This window comes from Chrysemys picta, chromosome 9, assembly GCF_011386835.1.
Source record: "Chrysemys picta bellii isolate R12L10 chromosome 9, ASM1138683v2, whole genome shotgun sequence".
Classification (NCBI taxonomy): Eukaryota; Metazoa; Chordata; order Testudines; family Emydidae; genus Chrysemys; species Chrysemys picta.
Genome location: NC_088799.1, coordinates 56,215,602 through 56,240,191, shown reverse-complemented (window position 1 = coordinate 56,240,191; position 24,590 = coordinate 56,215,602). Strand labels below are relative to the sequence as shown.

Genomic DNA, 24,590 nt, shown 5'->3' with positions numbered 1-24,590 from the left:
CCCCCAAGAGTAATGCACGTGACAAGCCTGTGGTATGGCCCAGATTGGAAAGGGTGTCACTCCATAGTGCTGTGTTCAGGATTAAACAACCCCTGCAGATGTTCAGCCTTTGGAGTCTCAGTCCAAGCGAAAGGGAACTGCCCCATTGCAGGTCTCTGGCTTTTTGGGCTCACTCAGACTGCTCATATTACTGGAGCTGGTCTAAACTTTTTGCTCCAAACTTTTATTGGACAAAAATATGGCTGTCTTTGGAAATGAACATTTTCACTGAAAAGTTTTGTTTTCTTTTATTAATTTTCTGGGTTTTTAACCAACAAAATCCAATTGTTTCAGCTTTTGGGCTTTTGATTTCTTTCTTTCCCCTTCTCTCCTTTTTTTTCTCCTTCCCCCATATGGGGAAAAAGGGAAAAAGGGGAGAGAAAGGGAAAAAACCTCCAACACCAAAACCTCAGCTTCCTGTTTCAAAAAACAAAACAAAAAAAATATTTTTGTTGTTTGTTTTTGACAAAAAAAGGAAAATTTCAGATTAATTTGTGAAACACGTTTCAACATCCATTTGTGAGCAGCTCTCCATTTTAAGGAGACATAGATAATGAGACCCAATGATGTATACAGACATGGACTGGTGAGCAGGCAGAGAGGAGAATGAGTCCTGTCCTCCATGCAAGTAGAAGGTTCTGAGGAGCTTCCAGTCTGAGGACTGGGGCTCCAGATGTGACTCCACCAGATGTTGCATCCTCGCAGACCCTCCCACCTGCCTCCTCTAGTCACCAGCCTGTGAGAGAAGGTTCAGAACAGTCATGCCACTGAAATTCCTGATGGGAAGAGCAAAGAGATTGAAGCCAGGATGTTTCAACAAAGTTACCCTGCGTGGTTTCGTTGTGTTGGGTACTCGGAGCGATCTGCACAACAGGGCTGAGACATGAGGATGTTTCTGTAGGTTCTTCCTTTGTTCTGTGGAGCCCAGAAACCTCACTGATCCTGGATCTCGGAGAAATGGCTGCTCTGCGCAGTGCTGGCATGCATCGTTCTCTTATGTCTGGCTTGTGCACCACCCTTTTTTCCAGGGTGAAACTGGTGGATGCTGATTGCTCCAACATTTAATTCTGTGTCATTGTCACGGGCCCCTGGATGTGTTATCAGCTGGGATTGAGCCTAAATCCAAGGGGATGTCTTCACTGCAATAATGGGGTGTGACAGCAGTCAAGCAGACATCCCCATGCTGCTCAGGTACCGGAGCAGCAAAGCTGCAGCAGTACACATTGTACAGGCCTGCCCAGGGTGCTGGGTAATTACTCGTGGGGCTAGCCTGTGCTAAACTTCTTACACCGTTGCTCTGGAAGCAGCAGGGGAATCCAGGACTCTTACTTGGTCCAGCCACTGGGGGGGCAGAGAGGCCCACCACTGATGTGGGTGACATTATCACAGGGCCAGATTGGTGACTCACAGTTTCCCTTCCCCCCTCAGGGAGAAGGAGACCAGAGAGGCCGCAGTGGGAAGTCTGAGCGAGCAGGTGGACTCCTCCCGTCTGGAGGTGGAAAGGCTGAGGACACGCACCATGGAGCTGCAGAGGCAGCAAAGCCTCCTGGAGGAGCAGAAGGAGGAGCTGGCAAAGGAGCGGGAGAGAGTGCGAAAGGAGCTGGAGCAAGGGTGAGGTGCCTCACATCTGCCCATGTTACTATGGCGTGCAGGGCAGTCCCGCTTGGGAGAGGGGGGTGCAGATTCCCCACTCCACGCTGATGTAACGGACAGTGCTGGGGGAGATGGCCCAGCATCCTCCAGGTTGGGAACCCACTCGGAGCCATGCTCACCTGACACTGGAGTGAGGCAGGCCTGAGGCGCAGCCTCGACTGAAGGGTAGCAGTGAAGCAGGCGTGGCTGGGGAGCTGCTCACAATGTACCTGACTGTAGGTTTCATTGCCATGGGGGAGTAAGCCCGGCTAGTCATTTACAACGATGCAAAGGCAGCGTAAACTCCTCCCAGATCAGAATGGCAGCGTTCACAGCCACACGGCACTCGGGTGGCAAACGGCGCAGGCCAGCAGAGAAGTAAGGCCCTAGACTTTGCTGGAGAATTCATTTTCCTCCCTTTTGCGTGACTCCTGCAGGCAGAGGTCCCTGGAGCAATTAGAAGAGAAGACCTCAGCCTTGAAGAAGGAGCTGGTGGTGGTAAAGGAGTCCTTGAACCAGGCCGTCCTGGAGAAGGACGTGCTGGAGAATGAGAAGGAATGTGTAAGCTGTGCTCTGTCTAAAGTAAGAATGGCGATGGTGTCCTAGGAGCTTGGCTAGTGATCAGCTGTTTCATGAACTTCACAGGCCAGTCTGTTCCCTTACTGAAGGCATTTTTCCTCATCTACATCACCGCTACTTCTCCTGTCAGTTCACCTCCTCTGGGGAACCGAGTTTGGGTTTGTACAGCACTGTTCATGCTCAGCTTTTCCAAAAGCATTTAGAAGTGATGAGCTAGATCCTATTGCCAGGCAGTGGCTGGCAGGCAAACAGAACAGCTGTAACTTATCACCCAGAGAGCCCTGGGCCTGGGGTCATCAACCTGTGATCCCCTCTCCAGTGGGAAAATGCCAGTGGATCCTTACTTCCCACCTGGATGCCCACTAGAACTTGATTGATGGAATGCTAATGTATCTGGTATGAACTACAGCATCACTCTGGGTCTGAAGTGCATTATCAGCACAGACCATGAACCCAACTCCTGTAGTAGGAGACCTGAATCCATGGAAGTGGGATTTTCAAAACCACCCACCTGCTTTAGGAGTATGAGTCCCATTTCCTTTCAGTGAGACTTGGGCTCCTAAGTAGAACCAGATGGGTTTTTTGGCTGAAACTTGTTTCAGCAAAAAAATGCAGATTTGGTGACACCAAAATGATTCACAGATTTGTGTCAGCGATGCTGAATTGCTTGGGCCTGAAAAATTTCCTTTTGAAAAAGTTGAAATATTTCATTTCAACATTTTTGAGGTGAAACATTTTGATTTTTTTGAATTGTTTTCATTTAGAAATTTTGTTCAATTTAATTTTTAAAAGATTAAAAAATGTGAAACATTCAAAATGCAAATGAAATGTTTCATTGACTGAAAATGAATTTTTCCCCCACTTTTCTTTTTGTCAAAAAATTTCATTTTCGGGTCAACCCGAAACAATTTTTTTTTCCCTTTTTTTTTTTTTTGGAACCAAAATGAATAATCAGTTATTCACCCCGCCCTACTCCGAAGTCACTGAGGCTGTGTTGAAATCCCACCCAGTCTTCCAGCCTGAAGGCAGGAGTGACACCGGCTAAATTGTATGGTAAGCGGAAGGCACAAAGACCTTGCCCATTGGCATTAGTTTCTCACACAGCCATAGGGGATGGGAGGACAGGGCTCTGGTAGAGTGGCGGGTGAGATGCCAGTGCATGGTATGACATTATTAGGAGCTGATATTTCAAAATGGAAAATATGTTACAAGTTAATTTCTTTGCTTGGAAATAACATGCCCACCACAGACATGACCCAATGCCTGTTGAAGTCAGTGGGTGTTAAACTGGGCTCCAGTGAATAACTACTGAGCAGCAGCCATCTCTGTGACGATAGCAGAATGATCTGCCCAGAGCTAAATCCATGCACCAAGAATTCTGTTAGGCAGCATTTTCAGAGGTACTAACTTTTCCAAACTAGTATATTACTTGCCACATCATAATAGCACTGCGTTACAACAACTGTCAGATCCACTTCATCTTCAGTGGGGTAGGAGATGTCCCGACTGGGGAACATGTTTTTTCCCAGGAAAGAAGGGTTTCCCTGTCTCACTCAATAGTGTTCACTCTTCTAGGAAATCCTGGAGAGCAACTAGCAGTGAGCTGAGGGTAGAATGGGTGGGAGAGCTTTTTAAAAATGTCCTAACCCCGATGAGTAATATCATATAGAGCTCTCTGTCAACAATTCCTTTGCAGGGGCTGAAGCCCCATCAATGGAGGTGCAGTCTGCTGGATTGCTAGCTGACCCAGCAGAGTGTACCTCACCCAAAGGGTCCATCAGGAAGAATGTGCAGGTCTAATTTATGGCACTTCGTAACAGTGGCCGGGCTAGCACCCATGTGCTGGTCTTGTCTGTGGGTGAAATGAGCTATGGGGTTCGAGTGTGGCACAGCTGGCATGGGAGGCAAGCCCCCAGGAGGAATTCTCGTTAATGCATCAGTAGCCATTGGCCTGGCTGAGAATTTCCGAGGCTCCGCAGTGACAGTAGGAAGCTGGTAACAAATCTCGTTAGTGTCTGATACAGCCCTGCAAAGACCAGAAAGCTGTAGCATCCCAGTGTGAACTGGGAGCTGAACAGTGCCATCGGGATGTACCCTGCTGTCGGGACACGAGTTGCAGGAGGCATTGGGCACTCATTGGGGTGAGTTCAATGGGAGTTTTGCATGAGGAAGGACTGTGTGATTTGGCTCACAGATTGCCCAGGTCTGCTCCCTGTGAACCACATAGTGGGATCTGCAGCTGTAGTAGCCTGACCACTAGCTTCCCACCAGATGAACTCAGAGCATCCCAACCTCTTCTGATATCAGTGCTTCAACCCCAGTGTGTATCGCAGAACCCAGGCCAGAGACTTCCTCGCACTGCGCCTCAGTTCTTCACCAGAGTAGAGCAGGGGCTCCTGAATCTTGGGAACAAGGAAGGTTTTACTTCACTGTGGCTGGAAAAACTCCCAGCCAGTGTTTAAGTGCTGAGGTCTCCCTTCTCCCCAGGCCAAGACCAAGAGTGCTGAGCTAGAACTAGCCATAAACAAACTGAGATCGGAGGACTCCGAGCTGAGAGACTCACTGGCCAAGATGGGGGCTCTGACTGAAGGTCTTGCCCAGGACAAGGTCAACCTCAACCGCCTTCTCCTGCAGGTAACAGACTTTACCCTGCCCATGGCCTCCACTCAACACCTGCACTCACCTCACATGTGTTCTGCCCCTGTGCCCCTCACAAACACCCCAGCCTACACCCTCCATGCTACCCCTGTGTCCATCACATAGCCCCACCCAAGCACCCACCTACGTCCTCTGTGCTGCCCCTGTGCCCATCACACACCCCTGCCATGCATCCTGTGACCATCACACACCTACGCCCTGCGTTCTGCCCGTGTCCCTCAGACACCCTCGTCCTGCACTCTGCCCTTGTGTCCATCACACACCCCACCCTGCACCCTGTGCCCCTCACACCCCCCTGCCCTGCGCTCTGCCCCTGTGCCCCTCACACACCCCCGCCCTGCGCCCTGCCCCTGTGCCCCTCACATCCCCCTGCCCTGCGCTCTGCCCTTGTGTCTATCACACACCCCCACCCTGCACCTTGTGCCCATCACACACCCCCGCCACGCACCTTGTGACCATCACACACTCCCGCCCTGTGCTCTGGCCCTGTGCCCCTCACACACCCCTGCCCCGTGCGCTGCCCCTGTGCCCCTCACACACTCTGCCCTGTGCCCATCACGAACACCCTAGCCTACGTCCTGCGCTCTGCACTCCTCTGCCCATACCCCCACACACTCCTGCCCTGCACTCTGCCCCTGTGTCCCTCACATGCCCACCCCCAGCCCATGACCTGCGTTCTGTCGCTCAGCACTGGCCCACAGAAGCTGGTTCCGTTATTCCATGCCAGAGCACTGTTAGGTACCCAGCCAAGATGTGCCAGCTGCAGGGCATCACCACAGCCCAGCCCAGCCCAGGGAAGTGCCTCTCACCCCTTTGAAAGGGGCAGTTCCTGAACTTGGCTACAAGGTACATGTGTCTGGGTGGGCAGGGTCAGGTCCCTTTGAGTGGGCTGTGCCCCTCCCTTCTCCACAGGCCCTCCCCCCTCCACCACCAGAGCATCCCCCCCCCCCCCCTGCTCTCATTCAGCTCCTCTTTCGCTGGCCTGCCCTTACCCCCTGTGCTGGTGTTCTAGGAGCCTCATCTCAGGGCTTTGCCACCTCCAGCCCTGGGGCAGGGGCTGCCGGCTGTACCAGAAGTGCCCATCACTCATCCAGCCACTCAGCTCCCACTCCTGGCTGCAGATTTCAATGCCAGGGCCTGCTGGATCCAGCCCCATCCCACCAGGGCTGCTAGGTGGATCCAGAGAGAAGGGGGGGAGGGAAAACAGAAACGTCTTACTCTGCCAAGTGAAAAGCATCCCTCTTGTTCTAGTGGCTGGGAACTCCCTCAGTGGGAGAGCAGGCAAAGGCAGAGCCCCCACCCCAGGGCACCGAGCCATGCAGGACTGCGCTCTGTCGCCCATTCCTACCATTGGGAGGCATTCCTGTAGCACCAAGAGGCCCCAGCCAGGAGCAGGACCTGCCAAAGAGCTTACCGGGTAAAGAAATGAGGGTGGGAGAAGGTAAATGTCATTGTCCCCTTTACCACTGGAAAGCGGAAGCCCAAAGAGAGGAAGGGCATGACCCAGAAGGGATGTAGCCACCTAGCTCCCATTGATTCAGTGGGAGTTAAGTACCTACAGACCGTCTGTCAGCATCTCCTGGAGAAGCCCTGCCCCAGAGCACCCAGGCTGGTGGGTGAGGTTTGCCCTCTCCCACCTGCTGGTGTGGGGAGTGCAGACAGCCGGAGCACACTCTCTTTAGCAGTTCCCCCTCGGTTCTGAGCCATGGGACGTTCGCTTCAAATCTCTCTAACCCTGGGCTGTGCCAGAAATGTTTTAGCCTCATGAGCGCTGTCCCAGCGGGGCTTGTAATCTTCGTGGGCATGTTACTTCAGGGAGGCCTGACATGGGGGATAGGGTAGCGGTTCCATGCTCGACTGCTTGTGCCAACAGCGGGTAGAACTTCCAAGGCACTTCAAGCACTGCCCAGCTCCCCCCACGAGCCTGGACCCTGCTTACGCACCACGCAGAAGGCTTCACCATGCTTCTGTACCTTGCCAGCTCAGCCTATGGCACTTGAGCTCTCAGGAGCCACTGTGATGTCACGTCCCGCTAGTGTGACCATCAGAGCCTCCAAGTTCTACGGGCATGAAGGAATTGCAGTCCCCAGGCCCCGCCAGGTCTGAGTTAGGGTTGGGGATATGTTCCGTATCCAGGGAAAATCCCCAGGCTGAGAACGGATCCCCCATGGCAACAGCAACTGTCGTCTCTGCAGCTGAGCTTCTAACAGCAGGCAGCTGTGCTGTTCTGATGTCACCTGAGAGCGGGCTAGCTCCCCCCTGCCCTTCACTCTTGTCAAGTCTGTAGGGTATTTCCTCCCAGGGCCGGCCCCTTATCCCACTGCCCTCTCTTTGGCTTTTGGGTGTGGTGAAGCTGGAGGAGGAGAAGAGCTCGCTGCTGGAGCAGAGGCGGGAGCTGGAGCAGGAGCGAGCTGGCCTGCGAGAGCAGTTGGCACACCTGGAGCAGGAGCTGGCATGGATGAGCGCGGCCAGGCGGGAGCTGGAGCAGAGCTGCCAGGCAGCAGAGGAGAGGCAGGAGGCACTGGGGGAAGAGATGAGGTTGCTGCGCAGGGAAAAAGCCCAGCTGCAGGATCACCTGACGCAGGTGAGAGCAGGCCCACGTGGGGATCTGCCCCAGATAACGCTCCCTCCCTGCACACTGCTGGGCAAGAGCCAGTCTTCCCTTTGTGGCAAAGGTCTTCCTCCCCCATGCCTGCTCTTCTCCATTCCTCGCTTGTGTCGGCTTTGCTGTCAGCCAGCTGGTTCCTGGAGCAACTGGGAGCCACAGGAGCAGACTGGGAACAAGATGGGGATGCAGAGAGCAAATCCCCCCCCCCTCCCTCCCCCCAAGTTGCTGTGTGGGAGAAATGACCTACCCCACCTGTATCCCTGGCGCAGAATACTGCCCTGGTGTGCCTGGCTGGTGAGATGGGGAGGGGCCGAGGGGGAGTAGCCCTCCCATGGGCATGTCTCTCCCTCCCTCTCTGCTGACTGCAGTAGGGGTAGCCAGCAAAACGGACTCTGGGAGCATGGAGGGCCCAGTCACACCCTTTGCTCTCTAGCTTTGCTCACTTTCCTTTCCTCGCTCTTCCAAGGCGAGCAGCCAGCAGCACACTCTGAGTGAGCAGCTGGCACACAGACACCAAGAGCTGGAGATTCAGGCCGACGCCCTGCTCCGCACCGCCCAGGAGAAGGAGGAGCTCGCTAAGGAGAAGGCACAGCTGGCTGTGGAGTTCAATGTACTGGAGAGGCAGAGGAAGGGCCTGCTGGAAGAGACAGACATGCTCAGGTACCCCCTCCTTGCTCTTCAGATCCTGGGAGACTGGCAGAGTCCTGTGGGTATCACCTGGAGGCTGGCTAGTCTCTTATTTTGCGGGGGAGGGCTACTAAGGGGTGCCGTGGCAGGGGAGAGAAGGTCTCTTCTCTGTGCCAGGAGCTTCTTGCTCTGCTGCTCCCAGTGCTACCTGCTGGTATGAGGCTGGGAACAGCCCAGATCAGTAATGGAGATGGACCAGAAGGGGCCATTCCCGACGGATGAATGCCAGGAGCTCCGCTTCTGCCCAACACGCTCCCCTTCCCTGCTGCTGCATTCACTCCTCTCCCTCCTGCTGAGGGGCACAGGAGGGCAACTGGTACCCAGCAGCACTGCAGAGCAAGGGAGGGAGTTTCCAGCTAAGCCCACACAGTCAGTGGACAGCTGGGAGGGTAGCTGTTCTCAGCCACTACCAACCTGTGTGGGGAGACATGATGCCCACACTCCCTTGGGCTGGCGGGGACGCAGTGCCAGCTGGCCTAGGCAGTCATTCACCATGCAGAGGCCTCGCTCCAGCTCCCTAGGTAGTTTGATGAAAGGATTGTTAATGCTTCACAGTCCTGGTTCTCCTCTGCACACCTTGGTGGAAATGAAGCCTCACTTGCGCAGGAGGAAGTGGAGTTCTGCTCCTCGACCATGGTCTCTGGGCGAGGAGAGCCAGTCCCGTGCCCTTGTTCTGCCCAGACACGCTGACACAGCCATCACATGTGTGACAGCCAGGCTCGGCCACGCTCATGTGGAATTGCTCTCAGGGGGCAGCTCCACAGGGCCTGCTGCTGGGAACACATCTGGCAAATGGAGAACAGGAGAGAGGCCCCAAGGAGCCTGTGTGCAGCAGATGTTCATACAGGGCACACACGGCGTTCAAGCTGTGGCTGGGACAGTGCTGCATGGCTCATAGCTGAGCCATAAAGGCCTCAGGGCTCAGCATAGACAAAGGTTCCTCCCACAATCAAAGCCCCAACTAATTCACTGGAGGTCGGGGAAGTGATAGCCTCCATCATTGGCCCTAATTCTTTGCTGCTGTGCCACAGAGCTGAGAAGGACTCACTGGAGATCAGCCTTTTTGAGATGCAGGAGCTAGCAGCACAGCTGGAAGTCAAGAAGGAACAGCTGGAAGGGGAGAATCAGAGCCTTGACCAGACAAGGCAGGTGCTCCAAGGTAAAGTGTATGTGCTACTGCCAATCCCCACTTCCCTTCTGTCTATGGCTTCAGCTCCTCAGCTCAGTACCCCCAGCCCAAGTGGAGCTATGCCCATGTCCCTTGCCTTGTGGTATCATGGAGCCTCAGGCCCCATGGCCTGCAGCAGAGAGTAATGCCCGCATTGCACACCTGAGTGCGCTTTACGCAAGCAGGACCTTTGGGAGCCTCACAAGGGTTTCTTTGGTCCACAGTGGAGGTGGAGAAGGCCCAGCAGGAGCTGGAGCTGCAGGACACCACCCGGAGGCGGGATATAGAGTCACTGAAGCAGCAGCTGGCGCAGATGGAACAAGAGACTCAGCTGTCTCTGAAGAACCAGAAGAAGGCCCATGAGGAGGACCTGGCATGGCTGAAACAGGAGAAGGTGAGAGCTGCAGCCTCCAGCCTCAGTGAGAGAGGAGCCTACTGGTTTGCAAACTGCAACTAGACACATTTGCAATAGAAATGAGGCAAACAGGTAGCATTGAGGATAACGTACCATGGGCGCCTTACCCAGGGCACGGCGAACCCTGGGTAACATACCATAGGGCCCCTTACCCAGGGCATGGTGACCCCTGGTTAACATACTATGGGGCGCCTTACGAAGGGCACGGCAACCCCTGGGTAAAGTACCATGATGCGCCTTACTCAGTGCACAGCGACACATGGGTAATGTACCCTTACCCTTACCCACGGCACAGTGACCCCTAGGTAATATACCATAGGGTGCCTTAGACAGCGCATGGCGACTCCTCGGTAAGGTACCATGGGGCCCATTACCCAGGGCACGGCAACCCCTGGGTAACGTACCATGGGATGCCTTACGCAGGGCATACTGACCCCTGGGTAACATACCATGGGGCACCTCACCAGGGGCACAGTGCCCCATAGTTTAGGTACCATGCAGCGCCTTACCTGGGACACGGCGACCCCTGGGTAATGTACCATGGGGCACCTAACCCCGGGCATGGTGACCCCTGGGCAACGTACCATGGGGCCCTGTAGCGAGGCTGAGTGGCCTCCCTCTGAGTGGGAGAGAGAGGGACGCTTACATGCCCCTTGGAGGGAGGAGCCTAGATCTCCCCATCCCTCTCGCCGGAAGTACCGGGGCATGGCCAGAAGTATAAAAGGCTGGCCTTGCAGCACAGTTGGGGGAGAGCCAGCGAAGGAGGAGGACGCTCGGCCTGTTCTCCCGAGAGGAACATGTGCCTGGCTGTTCACGATTTCCAGATGGCCCGGAGTACCTGCTGTATGGCCCAGAGTACCCTGAAGAGCTGGAAGAGGCCTGCAGGCCGCAGCTACCAAGCCCTGGGGAGGCAAGAAATAGCCCAGGGGCAGCCACGGAACAGCCGGCTGCAGAGCCCGGCGTGGCTCAGTTGGCGTGTTGCGGCTGGATCCCTGCCGATGCAGGGGCAGCCAATCCTGCCCCTGCCAGGGCCCTGGGCTGGGAGATGGTGGAGTAGAGTGGGCCCGTGTCCCCCTGCTACCCCATCCCAGGTGGCTGACCCCCTACACGATGCAAGGAGGCTCTAGCCCAGGACAGGAGCCCCCTTATCTCTCACCTGGAAAGACTGTTTGCTGGCTACCTGGGCCCCGCCCAGGCTTAAACCAGCCCTGTAAGGTCTGTTTGTTTGCTGGCTGCCTGAGCTCTACTCCGGCGAGTGCCGGCCCTGTGAAGACTGTTTGCTCGCTGTCTGCCTGGGCTCTGCCTGGGCTCCACCCAGGTCAGAGCCAGCACTTAAAGACTGTTTGGTTGTTGGCTGCTTGGGCCTGACTTGGGCCGGGGCTACCCCGATAGACTGTGTTGATGGGCGGACTACTTGAGCTACCCCAGCCCAGGCCAAAGCCTGGTAGTGACTGTTGGTCGCCCAGCCCTATTGTGGGCTCCCGGCTAACTCGCAAACCCTGGTCCTGACCAGACTAGGCCAACCTGAGTGGCCTCCCTCTGAGGGGGAGAGGTGAGGGACACCTACGCGTGATGACCCCTGGGTAACGTACCATGGGCACCTTAACCGAGGTGTGGCAATACCTGGGTAACATATCATGGGGTGCCTTACACGGGGCACCACAACCTCTGGGTAACGTACCATGGGGCAGCTCACCTGGGACACGGTTGTGACGGGTTCAGTCACAGAGACCCCCTTGGGACTGTCACCTGACGTGCTGAATTTACTTCTGAGTCCGTTTTCCCTGCCAGCTTGGGACTCCAAAACCCTGCCTTGTTGAGCCAGACATGCTAACCTGCTGCAACACAGACCCAGGTCTGGTCCACGCCCCCAAAGCTGCAGACTTTAACCAAAAACTGCTCAGCAGGTCACCTCTCTTCAGCACCCAGACACCCAGCTCCCAATGGGATCCAAACCCCAAATAAATCAGTTTTACTCTGTGTAAAGCTTATACAGGGTAAACTCATAAATTGTACACCCTCTAACACTGGTAGAGAGCTATGAACAGGTATTAATCACTTACTCTGGGTTTGTTAATAAACAAACGTGATTTTATTAAGTATAAAAAGTAGGATTTAAGTGGTTTCAAGTAATAACAGACAGAACAAAGTAAGTTACCAAGCAAAATAAAACAAAAACACACAAGTCTAAGCCTAATATATTAAGAAACTGTTTACAGGTAAAATCTCACCCTCAGAGATGTTCCCATAAGCTTCTTTCACAGGCTAGATTTCTTCCTAGTCTGGGCCCAATCATTTCCCCTGGTACAGTCCTTGTTAGTTCCAGCTCAGGTGTTAACTCAGGGATTTTTCATGACTGGCAGTCCCATTTGTTCTGTTCCACCCCCTTTTATAGCTTTGGCACAAGGTGAGAATCTTGTCTCTCTGGATCCCCACCCATCCTTCTAAATGGAAAAGCACCAGGTTTAACATGGATTCCAGTATCAAGTGACATGATCACATGTCCTGTGAGACTCCAGCCTCCATTCTTCCAGGGCTGGACCACACACACCCAGGAAGGTTTGCAAGTAAACAGAGCCATTTACAGGCAATTGTCCTAGTCAATGAGTGCCATCCAGATTCCAAGCCACCATTAATGGCCCACACTTTGCATAATTACAGTAGGACCCCAGAGTTATATTTCATATTCCTAGTTTCAGATACAAGAATGATACATTCGTACAAATAGGATGAACACACTCAGTAGATTATAAGCTTTGTAATGATACCTTACAAGAGACCTTTTGCCTAAAGCATATTCCAGTTACATTATATTCACACTCATTAGCAAATTTCCATAGAACATATGGAGTGCAACGTCACAATGGTAACCCCTGGTTAACGTACCATGGGGCGCCTTACCTGGGGCACAGTGCCCTTGGGTAACGTATCATGGGGTACTTTAGCTGGGGCACGGTGACCCATGGGTAAAGTTGTGATGGGTTGGATCACATGTGTACCTTAGCTAAAGGTGCAAGGACTTTGTAACCTGCCACCAGTTCTAATTCTGCCATTTTCCCTGGCAACAAATCCTTCTCATGGACCAGGTCCCTCCTGACCACAGAAATCTCTGCACCAGTGTCCCTCAATCCCAGGAGTACTTTCCCATTAAGTTTAACAGCATGCATATGCTCACTGCTTGGTTGTGTAGAAGCAAACTTTACAAATCCTGTGTGGAAAGAGGCAGCAGCCTGGCTCTGAGAAGCAGCAGCTTCATGTGTTACCTGCTGCCTGTTCCAATTCAGCCAAGGAGATTTATTCCTCAGGTGGTCAGTGGATTTACAATTATAGCACCTCTTGGACTTCTCTGCTTGTACAGGAGATTTGGGACGAGTAACAGGGGAATGGGGAGGTGAACGCCCAGCCTCCTTTTTCCCCCAGGGGTAAAATGGTGATTCTGCTTTCCATCAACCCTGTACCCCTCTGCCAGTGGTTTATGTTTAATTGCAGCTTGTGACTTCTCAAAAGAGTTGCAAACTCAGCCAATCCACCCACTGCATCCACCTTTTTGTCCCACAAATACTGTTTTACATCATCACTACACGTATTCAGGAATTGTTCCCAAGTAACCAAATCACACATTTCTTCCAAGCTTATAATGCAGGGATCGGCAACCTTTGGCATGCGGCTCACCAGGGTAAGCACCCTGGCGGGCTGGGCCCATTTGTTTACCTGCCGTATTCGCAGGTTCGGCCAATCGCGGCTCCCACTGGCCGCAGTTCACCATCCCAGGCCAATGGGGGCTGTGGGAAGTGGTGCGGGCCGAGGGACGTGCTGGCTGCCACTTCCCGCTGCCCCCATTGGCCTGGGACGGCCAACCACGGCCAGTGGGAGCCGTGATCAGCCGAACCTGCGGACGCGGCAGGTAAACAAACCGGCCCAGCCCACCAGGGTGCTTACCCTGGCGAGCCGCGTGCCAAAGTTTGCCGATCCCCGTTATGCCTTTTCCCCCCCTCACCCACTTGTCTAACAAATCTCTCATTTCATTTACATAAGCCACATTACTCAATCCAGAGCTGCTCTTAAGACTCCTGAATTTAACCCTGTAGGTTTCAGGTGTAATCTGAAACGGTTTCAAAACCAGTTCCTTAAATTTACTATAGTTTGAAGCATCATCAATAGGCATCTTATTGAATATGTCCAGAGCTCTTCCAGTCAATTTTGCTACCAATGTGGTCATTTTTTGATCGTCAGGAATTGTATGGAGGGTGCACAGTCTCTCAAAGGTGATGAAATATTCGGCAATGTCACTGGACTCATCATACTGCGGACATAGTTGTTCCCATTTGTGGATTTTTGGGGAAGTGGGGCCAGCTGCTGGAGGGTTTTGTCTCTTCCACTCCATAACAGCCAGTTCATGCTTCTGGGCCTCAATCTGGGCCTGTATTTCTCTGTCCCTTAACTCCGGGCTCTTTTGTCTCTGGCTGCCTCTGCTTCCATAGCTCATTTGTGAGCAGCTTCCTCCCTGGCTGCCTCTGCTTCTTTGAGCTTCAATTGAAACTCCCTTTGCCTTCTCTTCTGCTTCCAGTCTGGCCAGCTCTAGTTTAGTAGCTGCCTCACTGCTAGTCATTTTCGTGCTTTCTTGTGCTGCGCCACACCCCTCTGCGGTTCACTGAAACTGGGATGCACTCAGCTCAGGGGCTTCTTAGTTAACAGACACTTGCCCAGTGCCCAGTGTTCAGCCTTTCTGGGCAATTTGCAACCTGTGCAGTTCTAGTTTCTTCTGATCTTCACTCTTACTTATTTTGCTTATTTTTCTGTCTCTATTTCCCTTACCCGAAATAAGCAAACAGAAAATAACAAACCACTTTGTCTGTTCTCCAGCCAACACCCTTAAAACTCACTTAAAATCACTACCAGTATTTCAAAGCAATCAGCTGTGCACAGACCAGCTCGGTGTGCCACTATGACAGGTTGGGTCACAGAAACCCCCTTGGGACTGCCACCTGATGTGCTGGGACTATCTCTGAGCCCATTTTCCCTGCCAGCTTGGGACTCCAGTACCTTGCCTTGTTTGGGCCAGACATGCTTGCCTGCCGCAAACACAGATCCAAGTCTGAACCACGTCCCGCACAAGCTGCAGGATTAACTGAAAACGGCTTAAGAAGAGCTCCTGTCTCCAGCACTCAGATGCCCAGCTCTCAATGGGGTCCAAACCCCAAATAAATCCATTTTACCCTGTATAAAGCTTATACAAGGTAAACTCAAATTTTCGCCCTCTATAACACAGAGAGATATGCACAGCTGTTTGCCCCCCCCCCCCCCGCCCCCAAGTATTAATACTTATTCTGGGTTAATTAATAAGTAAAAAGTGATTTTATTAAATACAAAAAGTAGGATTTAAGTGGTTTCAAGTAATAACAGACAGAACAAAGTAAAATACCAAACAAAATAAAATAAAACATGCAAGTCTAATGCCTAATACAGTAGGAAACCAAATGCAGGTAAATCTCACCCTCAGAGATGTTCCAATAAGCTTCTTTGACAGACTAGCCTCCTTCTAGTCTGGGCCCAATCCTTTCCCCGGTACAGTCCTTATTCCAGCTCAGTTGGTAGCTAGGGGATTTCTCCTGACTGCAGCCCCCTTTGTTCTGTTCCACCCCCTTACATAGCTTTGGCACAAGTCATGAATCTTTTGTCTCTTTGGGTCCCCACCCCTCCTTCTAAATGGAAAAGCACCAGGTTAAAGATGGATTCCAGTTCAGGTGACATGATCATATGTCACTGTAAGACTTCATTACCCACTTGCCAGCACACACGTATACAGGAAGACTTACAAGTAAACAGAGCCATCTACAGTCAATTGTCCTGGTTAATGGGAGCCATCAAGATTACAAACCACCATTAATGGCCCACACTTTGCACAATTACAATAGGACCTCAGAGTTATATTTCATATTTCTAGTCTCAGATACAAGAATGATACATTCATACAAATAGGATGAATACATGCAGAATAACATGTCTGTGCAAAGGTTATGTTACATGGCATATCTAGCATAAAACATATTCCAGTTATTTCTATAAAGCATTAAGGGGTGCAACGTCACAAACTTGTCATGGGGCACCTTACCCAGGGCACGGTGAACCATGCATAACATACCATGGGACTCCTTGCCCAGGGCACACCGACCTGTGGGTATCATGCCATGGGACTCCTTGCCCAGGGCACACCGACCTGTGGGTATCATGCCATGGGACTCCTTGCCCAGGGCACACCGACCTGTGGGTAACATACCATGGGACTCCTTACCCAGGGCACAGTGCCCCATCATGTAGGTACCAGGTGGTGCCTTACCCAGGACACAGTGACCCCTGGGTAATGTAGCATGGGGAGTCTTACGCGGGGCACTGTGACCCTTGGGTAACGTACCATGGGGTGCCTTATGCAGAGCTCAGCAACCCCTGGATAACGTTCCATGGGGCACCTTACATGGGGCACCACAACTCCTCGGTAATGTACCATGCGCACCTTACATGGGTCACGGTCATCCCTGGGTAATGTACCATGGGGTGCCTTACTCAGGGCATGGTGACACTTGGGTAACGTACAATGGAGTGCCTTACCCGCCTCACAGTGTCCCTGGGTAACATACCATAGGGTGCCTTAGACAAGACACGGCGACTCTTCGGTAAGGTGCCATGGGACGCCTTACCCAGGGCACACCGACCCTTGGGTAACGTACCATAGGGTGCCTTATGCAGAACTTGGCAACCCCCTGGGTAATGTTCCATGGGGCGCCTTACACAGGGTGCCACGACCCCTGGGTAACATACCATGGGGCACATTACACAGGGCATGGCAACTCCTGGGTAATGTAATGTAGCATGGGACACCTTACCCGGTGTATGGCGACCGCTGGGTAATGTACCATGTGGCGCCTTACCTGGGGCACAGTGCCCTGAGGTAAGGTACCATGCGCACCTTACGCAGGGCACAGTCACCCCTGGGTAAGGTACCATAGGGCGCCTTACCCAGGACACGGTGACCCCTGGGTAACTGTGACGTTCCTCTCTGGTGTTATATGGACCCGTGATCTGCTAGGTCACTCCAATTGTTTACTCTGGGAGCCAGCCTTACCCTGCTTTGCTATGAGAACCACCACTCCTGGGCTGTTCACACACAGCCTCTGCCATGTAAGCTGCTCCTTGGATCATGCAACCGAATGACACTAGCCAATATCTCCGGTCCCAGACACAACCCTAGGAACTTCCGTCTTGCAGTGTCCAGTTATGCCCGCTGGACGCTGCAAGCTTATATGAGTTTGTCAATTTAACAAAGAAATTAATATGTACCAGGCTTGTTATCCCAAGGGGAGTCCCTGACACACCTTAAACCAAATGCACTGCTTCAGGTAGAAAAAACAAACAAATGTATTAACTACCAAGGTAGATTTTAAGTGATTATAAGTCAGAGCATAACAAGTCCGATTTGGTCAAATGAAACAAAAGCAAAACACATTCTGTGCTGATCTTAACACTTTCACTGCCCTTACACACTTAGATACTTCTCACCACAACCTGGCTGGTTGCCCTTCAACCAGGCTCTCCCCTTTGATCAGCGCTTCAGTCGCTTGGTGGTGATGTCTGTAGATGGAGGTGGAAGAGAGAGAGAGAGAGAGAGAGAGCATGGCAAACATCTCTCCCTTTTATCATGTTCTTTCCTCCCTCTTGGCTTTGCCCCCCGCAACTTCAGAGTTAGGTGAGCATTACCTCATCACTGTCCCAAAACTGACCAGGAAGGGGGGTGACTCACTCAAGAGTCCAATAGACCCTTTGTTTTTGCCTAGGCCAGTGTCCTTTGTTCCTGTGAGGATGGGCTGGGTTTGTCCCATACATGCCCTATGAGGGGTGAACTGACCCTCTGCTTCTGGACAGTTTTTGCTTTAAGCTATGAGGACACATTTTCAGCCTCATAACTATATACATGAAATTACAACCTATAACATTACTATAACAATGATTACTATAATATTACCATAACAACAATGCTCAGTACATCATGAGCCTTCCGAAGACACCCAACATGACAAACTTTGCATTAGATACCACACAATCATATTATAAGGATGAACATGGGGGAGCTGGGTGTTCCCTCGAGGTACAGAACATCAAACTAATGTACCATAGGCCTTCTTACCCGAGGCACGGCAACCCGTAGGTAATATACCATGGGGAGCCTTACCTTGTGCACAGCGGCCTCTGGGTAACATACCATGGGGCGCCTTATCAGGGGCTCAGTGATCCCTGGGTAACGTACCATGGGGTTCCTTCCGCAGGGCACGGAGACCTCTGGGTAACGCACCATGGGGCGCCTTACTCAGGGCAAGGTGACCCCTGGGTAATGTACCATGGGGCGCCTTACTCAGGATGCAATCATCCCTCGGTAACATGCCATGGGGCGCCTTAGCAGGGGATTGGTAACTCCTGCATAACATACCATGGAGCACCTTATGCATGGCCCTTCGAGTCCTGGGTAACATACCATGGTGCGCCTTACCTAGGGCACGGCGACCTCTGCATAATGTACCATTCGGTGCCTTACTCGGAGCACAGTGACCCATGGGTAAAGTAAAATGGGGCTCCTTACCTGGGGTATGGTGACCCCTGGGTAACATACATGGGGCACCTTACCCAGGGCACGGTGAGCCATACCACAGGGCACCTTACCAAGGGCTTGATGACTCATGCGTAACGAACCATGGGGCTCCTTACAAAGTGCACGGCAACCCCTGGGTAATGTACCATGGGGTGCCTTACCCGCGGCAAGCTGACCCCTGGGTAACATATCATGGGGTGCCTTACCCAGGTCACAGCGACTCCTGGGTGATGTATTATAGGGGACCTTACCCAGTATTGGGTGACCCCTGGGTAACGTACAGTAGGGTTCCTTTCACGGGGTATGGCAACCCCTGCGTAACCTACCATGGGGCGCCTTACCTGGGGCACAGTGACCCATGGTAACATATCATGGGGCTCCTTACCCTGGGCACGGAGACTCCTGGCTAACATAGCATGGGGTGCCTTACAAACGGCACGGTGACCGCTGGGTAATGTACCATGGGGAGATTTATGCAGTACAGTGTGACTGCTGGGTAATGTACCATGGGGCGCCATACCCAGGGTGCCCCTGGGTACCATACCATGGAGCCCCTTATGAGGGGTACGGTGACTCCTGGGTAACGTACATGGGCGACTTTCCCAGGGCATGGTGACCCCAGGTAACTTTCCATGGGGCTCCTTACACGTGGCACGGAGACCCCTGGCTAACATAGCATGGGGCGCCATACAAAGAGCACACGACCGCTGGGTAATATACCATGGGGCACTGTACCCAGGACATGGTGACCCCTGGATACCTTACCATGGGACACCTTACCCAGGGCACTGCAAACCCTGGGTAACGTACTATGGGACACCTTATGCAGGGCACGGTGACCCCTTGATAACATACCATAGGGTGCCTTACCAAGGGCATGGTGACCCCTGGGTAACGTACATGGGGCTCCTTTCCCAGGGCATGGTGACCCCCTGGTAACATACCATGGGCACCTTACGCAGGGCACGGTGATCCCTGGGTAACATACGGTGAAGCACCTTACCCAGGGCACGGTGACCCCTTGTTAACGTACTATGGGGCGCCTTACCCTGGACATGGTGACTCCGGGTAACATACCATTGGGCGCCTGACCCGGGGCATGGTGACCCTAGGGTAACATATCATGGGGCACCTTACCCAGGGCATGGTGCCCCTGGGTTATGTACCATGGAGCCCCTTACAAGGGGCACGGTGAGCCATGGGTAATGTACGATGGGGCACCTTACCCAGGGCACGCCGACCCCTGGATAACGTACCATGGGGCTCCTTACCAAGGCCATGGTGACCCCTGGATAACGTACCATATGGCACCTTACACTGGGCACGGAGACCCCTGAGTAATGTACCATGGGGCGCCTTACCTGGGGCATGCCAACCCCTGGGTAACATACCATGGGGCTCCTTACCAAGGGCATGGTGACCCCTGGATAATGTACCATATGGTGCTTTACACTGGGCATGGAGACCCCTGGATAACATACCATGGGGTGCCTTACCCAGAGTACAGGGACCCCTGGGTAACATACCATTGAGTGCCTTAACCAGGGCATGCGGTCCCCTGGGTAATGTGCCATGGGGTGCTTTACCCAGGGCACGGTGACCCCTGGGTAACCTTCCATGGGGTACCATACCCACAGCATGGTGACCTCTGGGTAACATCTCATGGTGCGTAATGTACCATGGGGTGTGTCAGGGTTCCCCCACACACACTCTGAACTCTGGGGTACAGATGTCGGGACCCGCATGAAAGACCCCCTAAGCTTATATTTTACCAGCTTAGGTTAAAAACTTCCCCAAGGCACAAATTTCTTTCCTTGTCCTTGGACGGTATTGCTGCCACCACCAAGTGATTTACACAAAAATTCAGGGGAGGGTCACTTGGAATCCCTATCTCCCCAAAATATCCCCCCGAACCCCTTCACCCCCCTTTCCTGGGGAGGCTTGAGAATAATATAACAACCAATTGGTTAGCAATGTGAACACAGACCAAATCCTTTGTCTTTAGGAACACGTGATTTATGAGTAGAGGCTGAGGGATCTGGAATTATTTAATCTGCAGAAGAGATGAATGAGGGGGGATTTGATAGCTGCTTTCAACTACCTGAAAGGGGGTTCCAAAGAGGATGGATCTAGACTGTTCTCAGTGGTCCAAGATGACAGAACAAGGAGTAATAGTCTCAAGTTGCAGTGGGGGAGGTTTAGGTTAGATATTAGGAAAATCTTTTTCACTAGGAGGGTGGTGAAGCACTGGAATGGGTTACCTAGGAAGGTGGTGGAATCTTCTTCCTTAGATGTTTTTAAGGTCAGGCCTGACAAAGCCCTGGCTGGGATGATTTAGTTGGTGTTGGTCCTGTTTGAACTGTGGGTTGGACTAGATGACCTCCTGAGGTCCCTTCCAACCCTGATATTCTATGATTCTATTTCAGGTATGTTTTCAGGAGATGTTGTGCCTGCCTGGTCTTTCTCTGTGTCCGGAGAGGGAACAAAACAAAGAGCCACAAACAAAACTTCCTCTCCACCCCTCCCCCCCGATTTGAAAGTATATTCTTTCCTCATTGGTCCTTCTGGTCAGGTGCCAACTAGGTTATTTGAGCTTCTTAACACCTTATAGGTAAAGTGATTTAGTACAGCTGCCCAGGAGGGATTTTATGCTACCCATATCTATATGTTTATGACATCCCCCCAAATCACAGACGGTGCTGGACAGCCTGTTCCACATTGGCTGTGATTTCTTCCTGGAGCTCTAGGAGAAAACAGAGTTAATAAGACACATGCACCTCTAGACGTACTACTGCTTATATAAAAACTAACAATATTTTCCACATTTTCAGGACAATTTTAAGCAGCTGATTCTGGGAAACTTTCATGGGAGAGTGCATCAGCGACTTTGTTAGAAGCCCCTGAAATGTGTTGTATTTCAAAATCAAAATCTTGGAGAGCTAAACTCCACTGAAGACGTTTTTTGTTATTTTTCTTGACGGTATGAAGCCACTTCAGTGCAGCATGGTCAGTTTGCAGATGGATACGCTGTCCCCAAATGTTTGGGCATAGCTTCTACCGAGCATACAGAATGGCGTAACATTCCTTTTCTGTGATTGACCTGTGGCTTTTCCTCTCAGACAGTTTTTTGCTAAGAAAGACGACAGGATGGAATTATTGATCTGGTCCTTCCTGCATTAAAACTGCTCCCACGCTCAGATGCATCTGTGGTTATTAGGAAAGGTTTGTCAAAGTTTGGGGCCCTTATCACAGAGTCAGACATGAGTGTCGCTTTAAGTTGGTTAAAGGCCTTCTGACACTCTTCAGTCCACTGAACTGCATTTGGCTGTTTCTTTTTGGTTAGGTCTGTCAGTGGGGCAGCGATTTGGCTGTAGTGCGGTACAAATCGCCTGTAATATCCAGCCAAGCCTAAGAAGGATTGGACCTGTTTCTTTGACTTTGGGACAGGCCACTTTTGGATAGCATTTACTTTGGCTGTAGGGGGTTGATAGTTCCTTGACCCACCTGGTGTCCAAGGTACATCACCGTGTTTAGGCCTATTTGACACTTTTTAGCCTTAACAGTTAGTCCTGCCTCCCTTATGCACTCAAAGACTTTTCATAGATGCTCCAGGTGTTCTGCCCATAAATCAGAAAAGATGGCCACATCATCAAGGTAGGCGACTGCAGATTCTCCCAATCCCGCTAGGAGACTATCTACAAGTTTCTGGAAGCTGGCGGGTGCATTTTGCAGCCCAAAAGGGAGCACATTAAATTCATACAGCCCCTTATGGGTGACGAAGGTCAACCTTTCCTTGGCGGATTCATCTAGTGATACTTGCCAATATCCCTTGGTTAAGTCTAAGGTAGAGATGAACTGGGCACATCCCAGTTTCTCCAATAGCTCATCTGTGCGTGGCATTGGATAGTTGTTTGGGCGAGTTACAGCATTTAGCTTACGGTAGTCCATGCAAAAGCATATTTCCCCATCTGGTTTGGGAACTAGAACCACTGGAGATGCCCATGCACTTTAAGAGGGGCAGATTTCGCCCATCTGTAGCACGTCCTGGATCTCCCATTCTATAGCAGTTTTGGTTTGAGGAGCCACCCGGTAAGGTTGGGCTTTAATTGGGCGAGCGTTACCTGTGTCAATGGAGTGGTATATCTGTTCAGTCCGTCCTGGGGTGGCTGAGAACATCAGCGCGAAGCTAGTGCACAGCTCCTTGATCTGCTGTCGCTGCATACGTCCGAGGGTCATGGAGAGGTTCACCTCTTCCACAGAACCATCATTTTTTTCTTCATAGTAGACACCTTTGGGCCACTTAGCGTCATCTCCTCCCTGGGCTGTAAACTGAAAAACCTTGAATTCTTTGGAATAAAAGGGCTTTAGAGAATTAACATGGTACACTTTGGGCTTTAGGTTTGAGGTGGGGGACGTTATGAGATAGTTAACAGCTCCCAGGCACTCTTGGGTAAATAGCCCTTCCCACGACGCTTCCATCTTATGGGCCTGGAGCGCCTTTAAGACCATGACCTGGTCCTCTACTTTGAAGGAACGCTCTCTGGCATGTTTATCATACCAGGCCTTTTGTTCTTCCTGAGCATCTTTTAGGTTTTCTCTAGCAAGGGCTAAAGAGTCTCGGAGGGGTTTTGTAGGTTGTTTACAAAGTCCAGAATGTTAGTTCCTGGAGAAGGTGTAAACCCCTCCCATTGCTGCTTCACCAACTGTAATGGCCCCTTAACCTCGTGGCCATTCACAAGTTCAAATGGTGAAAAGCCCAAACTGGGATGTGGTGCAGCCCTGTAGGCAAAGAGCAACTGCTGCAAAAGTAGGTCCCAGTTATTGGAGTGCTCATTTATGAATTTACGTATCATGGCCCCCAAAGTTCCATGAAACTTTTCCACTAAGTCATTTGCTCGATGGTGGTAAGGGGTGGCAACCAAGTGGTTTACCCCATGAGCTTCCCAAAGGCTTTCCATGGTCCCTGCCAGGAAATTAGTTCCCGAATCCATAAGGATGTCGGAGAGCTTACTTATCCTGGCAAAAATGTCTACCAATGCCTTGCACATGCTTTTAGTCCTGGTGTTGCTTAGAGCTATGGCTTCTGGCCATTGAGTGGCAAAATCCATGAAAGTCAGTATGTACTGCTTTCCTCTGGGTGTCTTTTTAGGAAAAGGACCCAGAATATCAACAACTACTCGCTGATATGGAACCTCAATTATGGGGAGTGGCTAGAGAGGGGCTTTGACCTCGTTTTGGGATTTTCCCACTCTTTGGCACACCTCACAAGACTGGACATAGGTAGAAACATCCTTACCAATTCCCTCCCAGTGGAATGACCTCCCCAAACGGTCTTTGGTCCTGTTCACCCCAGCATGGCCACTAAGGTGATCATGGGCTAAGCTCAAGAGCTTTACCCGGTACCTAGTTGGAACTTCCAACTGTCTTTGAGGATGCCAGTCCTCTTTGTGCCCACCAGAAAGAGTTTCCTTGTATAAAAGTCCTCTTTCTACAAGAAACCTGGACCTATTAGAAGAGCTGAGAGGTGGTGGGTCGCTCCGTGTTGCTGTCCAATCTTCCTTGAGCCTCTCATCTGCTTCCTGCTCTTCCTGGAACTGTTCCCTTGATGCTGAAGACATCAGTTCTTCACTGGATTGTGGACTTGGGCTTGGTCCCTCTAGAAGCAATGTAGGTGATGGGGTTGTTTCCATTGACTGTGAACCACTCTCCGCTGGTGCACTAGGTTGTATTTCAAGCTCCAGCTGAGCCTCTTGCACAGGTTTAGTTGCTGTTGTCAGTTCAGGCTTGGTGGTGCCCTCTGGCGTTGGAGTTGCAGACAGGGTTGCAAGTGCTGGTTTCAGTGCTGGCAAAATGGTTCTGGTGCTGGTTGCTCTGCCAGTTTCAGTTCTGGGACTGGTTCTGGTTGGGACTCTGGGACTGGATCCACTACTGTTGTTGCAGTTGTTGGCAGGGGGTCGGGTTCCACCACCTCAGTCTGGGTTTCTGGTAACACAGACGGGGCCCTTGTAGAAGGCGTAGGAACAGGGATAGGTGAAGACTTGCATAGCCTGGCTGCAGGTGACCATTCCCACCCTCTTGGCTAGCTTCACATGGTTGGCCAAGTCTTCCCCCAGCAACATGGGAATGGGATAATCATCAAAGGCTGCAAAAGTCCACATTCCTGACC

The 24,590-nt window shown here is 51.9% G+C and overlaps 1 protein-coding gene across 3 annotated transcripts in view; it reads left to right on the top strand.

Moving 5' to 3' along the window:
• CROCC2 (ciliary rootlet coiled-coil, rootletin family member 2) overlaps window positions 1-24,590 on the top strand; it is a 169,973-nt gene that overhangs the window by 62,123 nt on the left and 83,260 nt on the right. For 2 of the 3 annotated variants that reach the window (XM_065557072.1, XM_065557070.1), the window contains exons 14-20: window positions 1,468-1,650; window positions 2,109-2,253; window positions 4,738-4,884; window positions 7,262-7,492; window positions 7,983-8,176; window positions 9,235-9,362; window positions 9,596-9,765. In XM_065557072.1, the coding sequence (XP_065413144.1) occupies window positions 1,468-1,650; window positions 2,109-2,253; window positions 4,738-4,884; window positions 7,262-7,492; window positions 7,983-8,176; window positions 9,235-9,362; window positions 9,596-9,765 (1,198 nt within the window). The remainder of the gene's footprint in view (window positions 1-1,467; window positions 1,651-2,108; window positions 2,254-4,737; window positions 4,885-7,261; window positions 7,493-7,982; window positions 8,177-9,234; window positions 9,363-9,595; window positions 9,766-24,590) is intronic. The other variant, XM_065557071.1, reaches the window with a different exon arrangement.